Source organism: Canis lupus, chromosome 2 (assembly GCF_048164855.1).
Source record: "Canis lupus baileyi chromosome 2, mCanLup2.hap1, whole genome shotgun sequence".
NCBI classification, from domain to species: Eukaryota; Metazoa; Chordata; class Mammalia; order Carnivora; family Canidae; genus Canis; species Canis lupus.
Window position 1 is genome coordinate 63,681,940 of NC_132839.1, and position 12,155 is coordinate 63,694,094.

The window sequence follows — 12,155 nt, forward strand, 5'->3', positions numbered from 1 at the left end:
TGCAAAAACATGAAGAGGAGGGAGGACGGGCACTCAGAGGCCTGGTGGGTGGGCCTGGCAGAGGGCACCTACATCCCAAGTCCCCGGCCTCCATCCTGTGCAGGATGAGGTGGCTCTCGGGGTGGCCAGCGGATGCTGGCTTCTCTTCTGTGACCTCGCTGTGGCCTGGATCCAGGGTCTACTGGCCTTAACTGTAGAGGTCATGTTCACACCTCCTGCAAACAGGTTTCTCTCCTGTTTGTCTATGAAATTGTGCTTTGTCATCTGCACGTAATTATTTTTCTCTTACACTCAAACATGTTAGACCTTTTCTTTTACAGCTTTTCTTTTTTTTTTTTTTTTAAAGATTTTATTTATTTATTCATGAGAGACACAGAGATAGAGGCAGAGACATAGGCAGAGGGAGAAGCAGACTCCATGTAGGGAGCCCGATGTGGGACTCGATCCTGAGACTCCAAGATCACCTCCTGAGCCGAAGGCAGACACTTAACCGCTGAGCCACCCAGGCGTCCCTTTTACAGCTTTTCGACTGCTCTGGGCAAAGGCCTATTTTTCCTCTCAGACCACAGGGGATGGTATCTCTGGCACCCGTAATCTCCCTGAACCGAGGCTGGAAGCACCAGGCAGACCCCGCTACCTGTCCCCTCCTCCCTCGCCACTGGCCCTGACATGGCCTACACTTGTGGGGTTGCCACCCCGGCCCCATGACTGTCAATGCCACGGGCCTCCCCAGGCTGAGAGAGGGAGAGGAGAGCCTGGGATGGGACCCCCCCACACACCAAGGCCGCCAGGGGGCCCGCTCACCCACCAAAGGGCCGCTTGCCCAGGCCCAGGCACGACAGATGGTAGGCCTTGGTGCAGGACTTGCGGTCACACAGCACCAGCTGGCCGCCGTCCCCACAGCGGAAACACTCATCCTCAGACTCCTTCTTTCCTTCACCCCTGGTTCTCCGCCTGCGGGTTCTCTTCTTGGTCTTCTTGCCCTTTTCATCTGAAGACAGGGATGCTGAGGTCTAGACGGAAGAAGCAGAGGCAGGCTGCTGCAGGGAGCCACGTGGATGGGCAGTAATAAACTCCAAGGAGCCAAAGCAGAAGTGCAGGGGTGGCCAGGGGTGGGGCAGGGGACAGGGCATAGGGCCAGGGCCAGCCGCCTTGCTACATGGAAGACAGGCAGGCCCAGAAAGTGAAGCCCACTCTGCTGAAAGCCTCCTGCAGCGGCAGCTCATCTTGGACAGCGGGTCCACACCCCCAGGTCGGCTGATGGGATGCACAGGCCACGGAGTGGCTCCGGCCCCCACTTGGGGGGACATCCTTGGTCCTCCTAGGAAGGATTCTGTCATGAATGGGAGAAAACTCTTCTCTGGTGGAAGCAGCAGATCCAACACAAACACTCCCTCTCGGGCCACAGCCTGTGATCTGCGGCACCCCAGGGCCCATGCTGCACACGGCACGTGGCACGGGGAGGCAGGGAGACTGTCCCACATTCATGACCTTCCCAGAATCTCAGAATGGGACCTGACTCATTGTTAAGTCAGGAGAAGCCACCCTGGGGCACGGGGCCCTGAATCCCACATGCCTGGGGTCCTTAGAAGGGGAAGACACAGAAGCAGGAAATGGACCCATGAAGATCACGACAGAGAGGACGGTGCTGACGGGCTGAAGGACACCACGGACTGCCAGAAGCCAGCAGAGGCTGGAAGAGCTTGGGAGGGAGCGCAGCCTAGACCACACCCTAGTTCTGGGTTTCCGGCCTCAAGAAGTTCTGCTCACGGTTCAACCTGTGGCACTCTGACAGGGGGCTCTGGCCTCCCTGCTACCCGCGGCCACCTTTGCCCACGCCACCCACCACAGTGACAAGTCAACTTGGGGGAAGTCGCTTATCACCACTGCTGGTGTCAGCAGGGAGGATGGAGTGCGACTTACCTTTGGTCGGTCCCCGAGGAACCCGCTGCAGTTGGAGGCACCACACCGACAGACCGTCTTCTCGTTCCCCAGACAGTCCAGGTTGTAGTTAAAGGTCAGCTCCGTCCCTGGGTTATGAAAGACACATGCACGAGACATACCAACCATCTTCCAGGGGTGAGATCGCCACCCATAGAACACACGTCCCTCCTTCACTGCCCAGTGTACTGGCTCCCCCTCTGCTAGCCCGGCCTCCAAGAGCCTCCATGACCGCCAAACCTGCCCGCGCCTGCCCCTGCACATGTCGTACCTGCAGGAATGTCACACACAGCAAACAGGCCCACACGAGTGTCACCGTTCACTGTCCATTTAAGGGTCTCACAGTTGGGCTGGCAGCTATGGTTCATAAAGCGGGAATAGTTTCCTTTGGGGCCCGCATCGATGATCCGGTCCTGTAAGGCACAACTCTGGTTTTAAGCCACATTTACACATGTGGCAGCACCAAGTATCATGTCCTTATAAAAAGGATTTTCCCCATCAGACCCATTGGTTGAGTGTTGTGCTGGAAACCGTGGTCTCCCATGTCCACTGGGGTGGGACACCCCCAAACCAGCCCTGTTTCTCTCCCTCACGGGGGGTAGGTCAGGACCACATGGAGAGGACCAGGCCCCAGCGAGTGTGGGTGAGGAGGGCAGCCATCTGGCACAGGCCAATGCCACCCAACAGATGACAGGCAGGGAGCCCAGAGATCAACATGGATGGCCAGTGGGAGTACATGGTAATGGACAAGGAACAAAAACAAAGCAGCCCCTAAAACTCAAAGCCAGACGAGCCTCCGGGAAGGCATCCACATCCCTACAGAGAGAACAAGGCGCAAACTCCCAACGATGCCATTCGACCTTAGGCTGAGAAGGATCGTCCACCGTCAGTCGTCAGCCGACACGCAGGGGCTGTCCCAGGGCAACAGGGACAGTGTCAAGAAAGTGACCCGACAGAGGCATAGACATACAAACCCACCTGACATCCAGCCACAGGGAGAGTGGGGGGAGAGTCAGCAGGTGGACCCCACAACCACAGGGAGCAGTAGAGGTAAGAAACATGCCAGCAGGCAGGATGGCACTTGAAATCAGGCACAGAAAAGATGAGAGTCCCGAGTTTGTGCAAACACACAAGCTAGTGTGTCTCTCCTGCGGCCCCAGGAACAGATGCCCAGCGACGATGCCCCCCAGGGTCCCGCTGGCTTGGAGACATCCTGATTCATTTCACCCTCACTGCTGTTCCTTTACAGAGAACCAGTAGCAGAATAGGCCTGCCCCTCAGCGCACCTTGCCCACCCAGTAAGAGCCCCACTGACCACCGCGTCATGTTCCTCATGATCATCCCAGGGGCACTATCTGCCCCCTCATGCACCAGTGCCTGTTCCCACACTTTCCAGAACACACCCTGCGAGGCGAGCCAGCAGCAGGGCAGCCCCGGTCCCTGGGCACGTGTGCATCTGCCTTGGGGATGGCCCAGCTCTTCAGGTATTCTGGGTACCTGAGCCTTGGTGACTATGTGTCAAGATCTTTCTTACAAACACTGATTTTTAATTTTATAGAATCTTCTCTCAGAACCTCCCGTGTTACATGGCTCTTATTTTTTATATACTCAGGGCTTCTTGCTAGCCTGATCCAGCCCCCCACCCCCAACATACTCCAACATACTGTAACTCCCAACTGCTCTACTTTGGTGAATGCAGGCAAGGGGACACCCTTCGCCTGCCGCCCTGCCACCTGCCAGGGATGGGGCCACCCTATTCATGGGAAGGCCATAGTGAGCCCCCTGACAGCTGGCAGGATGCTGCCGCCCTGCATCACTGCTAACACACCCCCGTTAGTCTTGCAGATGTAGCCCTCTGCGTGGACTTTGGAGCGCAAATCTGCGTGTTCTCAGTATTTGTGGGTGTGGGGGCACCAGACCCCAGTGCACACGACCTCCCTGTGCCACCCCCAAAAGCAGCAGCAGCAGCAGCAGTAAACGTCTCATGTACCTCCTGAGCCTCACTTGGGCCTCCTCATGGCCTTCATCAAACAGGGAGAAAGGCCCTTCTCTTCTGTCCCCTCATCATCTCGTCAGGAGCACGTCTTCATTTCCTCGAGGGATCCTTCGTACTCGCTAAGCCACTGATTGTTGGTGGGTTTTCCTCTCCTTGGTCTTGGACTGAGCCACAGGGCACCTCTTAGGTGTGCCACGCAGATGGCACCTGCCCCATCATGGGCATGCCCGGTCCTGCTCTACTGGGGGGGGGGGATCCAGCCGGGGGGGGCGGGGCGGTTCTGAAAAGTTCAGGCCACCACCTGTGTGTCTGGACACAGTGACTTGCTCACAAGCTCCACAGTCTGCTCAATTCTGAGGGTCTGATTTGACTTCACTTCCATCCTCACTGGCTGTGCTGCTCTTCCAGAGCACGTGTGTCTGCCCAGGACACAGGCCCTCGGGGCTCCCCTGGCCTCCTGGGATGCAGCAGGGTGGGGTCTGCCCTCACTCAACGAGAACCTCCCCTGGTGCCTCTGCCCACAGTTCTACATTCAGCCTCTGAGTCTTCCGGTTACTTATGGAGAGCAGAGAATCACGCATTGCAACACAGAATGGTACGCTGGGCACAGTTCTCACCGGTCAGTCCATTCTAATGATGGGGTTTCATTTTCATTTTCTTGTCATGTTGAGAACTTTGTGTTTCACCTCCTCCTGGCCACCCTCATAAACACTCTGGCATGCATGCATGCATTTATTTATTTATTCATGATAGACACAGAGAGAGAGAAGCAGAGACACAGGCAGAAGGAGAAGCAGGTTCCATGCAGGGAGCCTGATGTGGGACTCGATCCTCGGACTCCAGGATCACGCCTGGGCTGAAGACAGGCGCTAAATGGCTGAGCCACCCAGGGATCCCCAACACCCTGGCATTTAGATCGCCCCCATTCCCGCGGCACCCACAGGCCCACCGCTATAGCCAATGGGAGAAGAGCTGGTCCCCCATCCCTCGTCCCAGCATCAGTGCCATCCCCTTACTGCTCACCCACCTTCACTCCTAGACAAGCTTTGACCAGCATCACTGGACTCATCAGCTCTGACCCTCAGCCAACAGAGGTGCCCTTGGCCACCCTTCCCTAGCCCGTCTTTGCTCCTGTCAGGAATGACCTCCCAAGATTGCTCTGCCATTTGTCCCCACCCCATCCTGTGGCCAGAGCTTTACCTGGGCCAGCAGCTGGAGCTCGTCCTCGGCAGTCTCCTCAGGAGGGCCAGCTCCCAGCTGTCTTGCATGAGCCTCTCACCCCACAGCCGTCATACCTGACACCTACTCAGCACACTGCAGTATCTCTGCTTTCCTCTGTCCCAAAAAGCGTGCTGCTGCTAACCCTCTGTGCTGCAGCCTTGTTCTCTCCCCTCATGAGCAATCTAACATTTAGGTTGGGCTAGCAAAGGATCCTGTCACGCCTGTAATTTTAACCTAATATTTACTATGTTGGCCATTCTGGATGATTTCCCTGAAAAACGAGGTCATTGTCTTTCTGAACATCAGTGGGGGGGCAGGCTTGTCTCCGGGCTGCAGCCATGGAGAAGACTCTCTCCGGCCTGCTCCGCATACCATCTTTCCTTGTCCTTCCTCCTCAATCCTCATGTCTGTCCTGTGTCTGCTGCTCTGCTTCCTATTCTTCCAGGTGCTCCTCGCAGCAGACGCTCTGCCCAGCAGACACCTGCATCTCCTTCTGTCCCATCCCAAGCCCTCCAAGTCCCCGACTTGGCTCTGCCCACTGTCCTGTCTGGCCACCTCCAGCTCCTCACCCTTCACGATCCATGCTGAACGCCGGGTAGAACTTCAATCTGCTTTGTGGCGACACTGCCCTGACAGCCCTGCTGCTCCCTCTGTCTCTCTGTCCCTGCTTGGAGTGCACTGAGGGGTCCACAGCAGCCAGCAGCTGGACTTGCAGAGGGCAGGCTGCCTGGTCTCCTGGCCACCTCCTGCCTCAGGTCTCCTTCTCTGTTGCCAGCCTGAGGGGCGTCCCTAGACCTATCACCTAGGAAACCCCATGCCTCCCATCCCCACCGTTCCCCTTAGAAACTCAGTCCTGCTGGTGGCAGGCACCGCTCCTGGGCAGGTTCTTTCTCTGCTTTCTTGACAGAGGCCATTTTAGACTGATGGGTCTGTCTGTCCTAAGGTCCAATGAAGATGTACTATGTACACGTGTTGTTGCTGCTTTGGAAGTGAATGGCCACCCTCTCCAAAATCTTATGTGTAGATTTTTTATTTTAATTTGTGTAGATTTATGTTGCTGCACTGCAGATCTTGTCTTGTGTTTTTTTCTTCATGAATACTCTGAAGATCTCTCCAAGGATACACATGGAGCTCATGCCCAGTGCTGCGTCCCCAGGGCCCCTGCTACAGTGTGCAGGCCTGGGGGTTCATGTTCGCCACCACATAGGGGCTCGCTGTAGCCCTTCCATGATGCTTTTCAAAGTCTACCTTACTTGGCATTAACGTATCAAGAGCAGCCTTCTCTGGACTAGCCCTTGCCATGTTTCTTATTTCCTAGTACTCTTAAAACCTTTGTAGTTTAAAAAACAAACAAACAAAAAAACACCCTTGTGGTTATTTTTTTTCAAAAAAAAATTTTTAAAGATCTTATTTAGTTGAATGAGAGCAGGTGCACACATTGGCAGGGGGTGGGGGGAGAGAGCGAGGAGAGCCTCCAGCAGATACCCAGCTGAGCATGGAGCCCGACGGGGGGCTGGATCTCATGACCCCAAGATCGTGGCCTGAACAGAAATCAAGAGCCAAATGCCTAACTGGCTGCACGTTAACAGGCACCTAACAAGCACCCTGGGACTGCTGCTCCCTGAAACGTGCTCTTCTTTCTTGGGCTGGCTGGCTTGCTTGCTTGCTTGCTTGCTTATTTGTTTATTTGTTTATTTATTTATTTATTTATTTATTTATTTATTTATTTATTTTAGTCACACAGAGAGAGAGAGAGGCAGAGACAGAAGCAGGCTCCATGCACCAGGAGCCCGATGTGGGACTCGATCCTGGGTCTCCAGGATCGCGCCCTGGGCCAAAGGCAGGCGCTAAACCGCTGCGCCACCCAGGGATCCCTCTCTTGGGCTTTCAATCTTTGTTATCTTTGATACCTCACAAATTTGGGGTTTTTTAAATAATGTATCTAGGTATAGATTTATTTGTATTCATTCTGTTCAAAACTTGGATTTCATCAGATTCTAGAAAATCCTGTTTCATATGTCCTTCTGCCCATTACCTAGTCTTTGCTTCTGGAGCATACACTGAACATCCATCCCTACCTTCCACGTCCCCTGGCCACTATGACCAAGTTTTCACCTTTTCTTCCTCCCGTGCCATGGTCCACAGCGTCCCCTGCAGCTGCCTAGCACCTCCTCAGCCACCTTCTGGGTTTATTTCCACAGCTACCCGTCCAGCTCTCAGTGTGAGTGGTTCCCGTTCACATCCTGCTCCTCTCAGGATCCCCACGTCTCTGGTAATGGCTTCTACCACTTCTGGCACACTTACTTCCTTTCCTATGTAAGTTCTACTACTTCTGGTTCTCACCAAAAGCTGAGACTTTCTGAAGGTTCTCCTTAGGGAGACCTTGCTCCTGTGTGCTTTGTGAACACTGAGGTCAGGCTTCTCTGTGTTGTTTTTATAGCAAGGAAACAAGGTATGAACACTCACATGTCCCTCATGGGTCACAGGCTTTATCCCTGCTTTGGTCAGGTGCCCTCGGTGAATTACCATTTTAGGGACCGATTTGTGTGTTAAATGGTCAATTTGGCATTTCTTACAACATGCAAGTAGTTTAAATTTAGAATCCAAAACATGGTAAGACACGGGCCTAGAGGTTTAGTTTCTAATAAAATGACCTCCCTTTTGACCAAAGGGAAGGAGACAGCAAAGGGAAGCACACATCTGCTGCCCTCTGGGATGACAGCCGCCGGGGGGTCCACCCGGGCACCATGGCCCCAGGCTTGGCAGTGGTCCCCATACAAGGGCTCCTCCCTGGGAGCTGCACGTGCTGACTCCTGCCTCCATAGATCTAGCCCCAGCAGGGCAGAGCACTCTGCCCCTCACCTGCCATCCTACACAGGTGTTGTGAGAGTTTCAAGAGGCTGGACAGACAGTTCTCCTTCATCAACGGCTGGTTTCTCCTGGTTTTCTGTTCATTTCATGCTACGGATTCCCACATACCAGCCTTGGGGTCTGCCAGGGCCACCTCCTACAGAAGCCTATGTGAACAGAGCTCCAGAGGCCCTGTGCTCCCAACAAGGTCAACAGAGGGAAAGTGGCCTCCCCTCTAGTCCAGGACCCTCGCCTTTCTTTTTAAGATTTTATTTATTTATTCATGAGAGACACACAGAGAAAGAGGCAGAGACACAGGCAGAGAGAGAAGCAGGCTCCATGCAGGGATCCCGATGCAGGACTTGATCCCGGGACCCCAGGATCACACCCTAGGCCAAAGGCAAGTGCCAAACCCGGATCCTCGCTTTCTAACCAGTTCTTTTATTTTAAATAGAATACTACGACCACAAACGACAGTACACCCTTTAGATACACGACTATTAATACCTTCACGTTTGCCCTGTCATCTGTTACAGAGATGCGTGTGTGCTCAGACATTTGTGTGCACAGCACACACACACACTCCTTCCTTCTGCCAGTTACCAGCCTCAGATGCTTGAACCCTAAACGTGTCCGCACTTTCTCTTCACAAGGAGCAACCTGTATAGGCATTCACCGTCAGGCCCTGAGAAACAACATCAGGAGCAGCTGTGTGTCCACGGTAGGACTTTCCTCACCATTCTGGCCAGCTTCCCAGCTGAAGCACACAGTGGCCCTGGTGCCTCCTTAGTCTCCTTGGTCTCATGACTGGTCAAGTTGCAACCAATGAGCCCAGTGCTCCTGGGGACACAGCCTCCCTGAGGACAAAACTGTGAGGTCTCTAGGACTGTCCTACTCTGAACAACAGGCTGCTCTCCAGAGCTTATCACGTCACCTGTCTTCCACGAATTATTCAGATCATTTGGCAGGTGACCATTTTCTATCTTGTTTTCAAGGATTCTTAAAACCAGCCATCTTCCTGCTAGATTTTGAGATTGTGGGTGAGCAGCAGCAGAAACATGCATTGCATCTGCCCTCCCCTCAAGAAGCATTCAGGAGCCAAGGAGGCTGCCCCTGGGGTCAGAGCAGTTCTCTGCGTAGCTGCCATTGGAAAGGGCCCACTCCCGTCAGGCACCAGCCACCAACTGTAACGGGCCCGCATGCACGTTCTCCCAATCCCCTCCACTTGTAAACAAGCCATCTTATCCACCCTCCCTCTAGCAAACCTGTGTTCTGGGCTGTTTGCACATCTGGGCTTCAGACAAGCAGGAACCACCAGGAAGCCCCGCCAGGTAACTAAAACCTGTGTAACTCTCCTAATCTGTGCTTTTCTCCCACTGGCCCTTAGTCAGACTATTTAGCACACTCTTCACGCACATGTGGGACACCTGAAGCTCCCAGGATGCTCTCTTGCAGACAACCAGCCCTGGCCTCCAGGCAGCTGCCAGAAGACACTACACTTTAGAAAACAATTTACAAACATTTGGAAAAAAGCAACATGTGGACAAAAAGTTATCCCCACAAGACAAGGCCCACTGTTCTGGGTAAAGCCTCGGGGTCCTGCAAACACAGCCGGTGAAGATTCTCAGCACTACCTTGTCTATGGTGAGCATATAGAAGTGAGTGATGTCGTTCTCATGGGCATATTTGATTCTCGCCATGCACTCCTCCTCGTCAATCAGCTCTCCAACATACTCGTTCACAAATTCTCCCTGGAAACCAGAAGACCATGATGAGGACAAGGAACAGACTAGCCAGCTCTCCGTTCCAGTACTCAGGAGCCCACACTCGAAGCAATCAGAGCCCGGTGCTCCTCTGCACCATCACTGCCAGGGGCAGGTCTTTCAAAGGCCCAGTTACTTCTGAATGAGCTCAGATGACTCTGGACAAAATCCCAGCTGCCAAGAAAGAGCTTATGCAAGTGTCCTTCCCAAAGCAGCAACACCCTAACTCTTGCTTCCTGCAGTAAACTGCCTCAGGGAACGCCATAGTGAGACCTCGAGCTTCCGGAGGACTGGCCACTGCAGCGCCTCCTCTTTCCCGGCAGAGTCCACACAAAAGTCCTGCCAAGGCAAGCAGGGGGTTTGTATATTTCAGAGTAGTCTCTGTTGCCCAGGACCAGGCAGGCCTACGCCAGATCTAGGGTCTGAGGCCACTGCCCTGAGGCCATGGGCTGGCCTGGCAAGACAGGGGCACAACAAGCAATTCCAGTTGTTCCCTACTTAATGGATGAGCCCGGTTGCTCAGTCTGAGGACAGAGCAGGTGGGCTTATACAGCCTCTAGCATTACCTGACGACCTGGCCCTGCCTTGCCCCAGGCAGAATGGCCTCCTCCTGCCCACTTGTGACCCCAAGTGTCCCGTCCACTTATCCAGGGAAGGGCTCCTTCAGTTTTTCATGTCCTAAAGTAACCACCAAAATGCCAACTGCAGGTATGTTGTAAGGGGATTTATGAGTTTTACTTTGATAGACAGCTTTCAAGTAACATTTTATATTTCATTTTACAACATTTCATTTCATAATATTCAATTATAATAACTCAAAAAACTTTAAAAAAATATTCTTTCATGAGTATAAAAGCACAATAGGCAAATCCAAGTTTAACCCATCACATGAACCATAATTTCTTACAAGCAAGGGACAGGGCACAACACACACCTTTCTGATGTCCCGCTTGGCCACCAGGCCCCAACCTTTGCCATCTGTCTTGATGATCTTGGTCTCGGGGTATTGGCGCTTGGTGAAACATTGGTTCTGGCAGTATTCGCCTGCAGGACACACCTGCGGGTGGCACTCAAACATCAGCATCCTGTTCAAACACTCCGAATCAAAGCCACACGGATTCTCATCTGTGGGCTTACAGTTGCACTTCGGGATTTCAGAAATATCAGCTGTATAGATCTGGACTTTCCCATAAGGCTTATTCACCTGCAAGGGAGAAAGTTGGCATCTTATCAGGGGGTACATCAAACAGAGAATAAGTATCTGAGGCCCTGTCCCCACTGGCCCCACCTCCTGATGGTCTTTGAGCTTCAGAGGCCCATCAGGGATGGCAGGGGGCACATTCCACAGGTGCACCTGCAGCAAAGGCCAGCCTCTGACTTGGGAGCTCTAGAAGGTAAGCCCTCATCCCACCCCTATTCCAAGCTCCTCATTTACAAGACAGAAGACCCTTCTCAAGCCAGGCTGCTGTAAGACAGAAACCCAAGCAAGCACTGAGCACAATGCAGAGCGCCTGGACCTATAGGAAGGTGATCAGGGAGGTGGCTGTGAGCACAAGGACACAGTCTCTGCCCTTGAAACTCACTGTTTGTAAGGATGAGATGAGAGCAACCCAACAAAAAAGCCACAGAGAGAAGAGAAGAGAAACTGAAGCAGAAACTAGTAATTCAAGAGGAAATGTGCCCTGCTGCAGGGTGACAGGCAGTACAACACCAAAGAGCAAGGCGAAAATATGACTTAAGGATCTAAAGGTGGGATCCCTGGGTGGCGCAGCGGTCTAGCACCTGCCTTTGGCCCAGGGCGCGATCCTGGAGACTCAGGATCGAATCCTGTGTCGGGCTCCCTGCATGGAGCCTGCTTCTCCCTCCTCCTGTGTCTCTGCCCCTCTCTCTCTCTCTCTCTCTCTCTCTCTCTCTCTCTGTGACTATCATGAATAAATAAAATCTTAAAAAAAAGAAAAGGATCTAAAGGTCCTACAGGGCAGCTGAGGGCTCAGTCTATTGGACACTCAACTCTTGATTTTGGCTTAGGTCACGGTCTCGGGCGCTACACGAGCCTCTCCTCCTCCCTCTGCCCTTACCCCTACTCACACGTGCACACACACTCTCTCCCTCAGAGAAGTAAATCAATCTTAAAAAAGAAAAAAAACAAACTACAAGTCCCGAGCTTTGACCCAGTAGCTCTGTTTCTGTTAATTCACCAGAGAAAATGCTAAGCAGAGATCACTATAGAGAGTGCTTCCTTTACACAACAGGGCCTGCAGCCCAGATCTTAGGAGCAGAGACACAGCCCCTAGCAGCCAGCAGGCAAACACACGTGTGTCAGGAGGCAACATGATTGGTGCCATGTGCAGTGCTGGGAGGAGCACCCCTCGTCTCCCAGAGCC

At 53.2% G+C, this 12,155-nt stretch overlaps 1 protein-coding gene and 1 non-coding gene across 2 annotated transcripts in view; both read right to left on the reverse strand.

Annotated features, from left to right (window-relative positions):
• Nucleotides 1-12,155, reverse strand: part of NSD2 (nuclear receptor binding SET domain protein 2) — a 60,351-nt gene that overhangs the window by 1,294 nt on the left and 46,902 nt on the right. Inside the window, 5 exon segments of the mRNA XM_072804286.1 lie at nt 809-1,013; nt 1,924-2,030; nt 2,213-2,354; nt 9,643-9,759; nt 10,706-10,975. Coding sequence (XP_072660387.1) covers nt 809-1,013; nt 1,924-2,030; nt 2,213-2,354; nt 9,643-9,759; nt 10,706-10,975 — 841 coding nt within the window.
• On the reverse strand, nt 2,458-2,582 carry LOC140623933 (small Cajal body-specific RNA 23). The gene has a single exon (XR_012023455.1).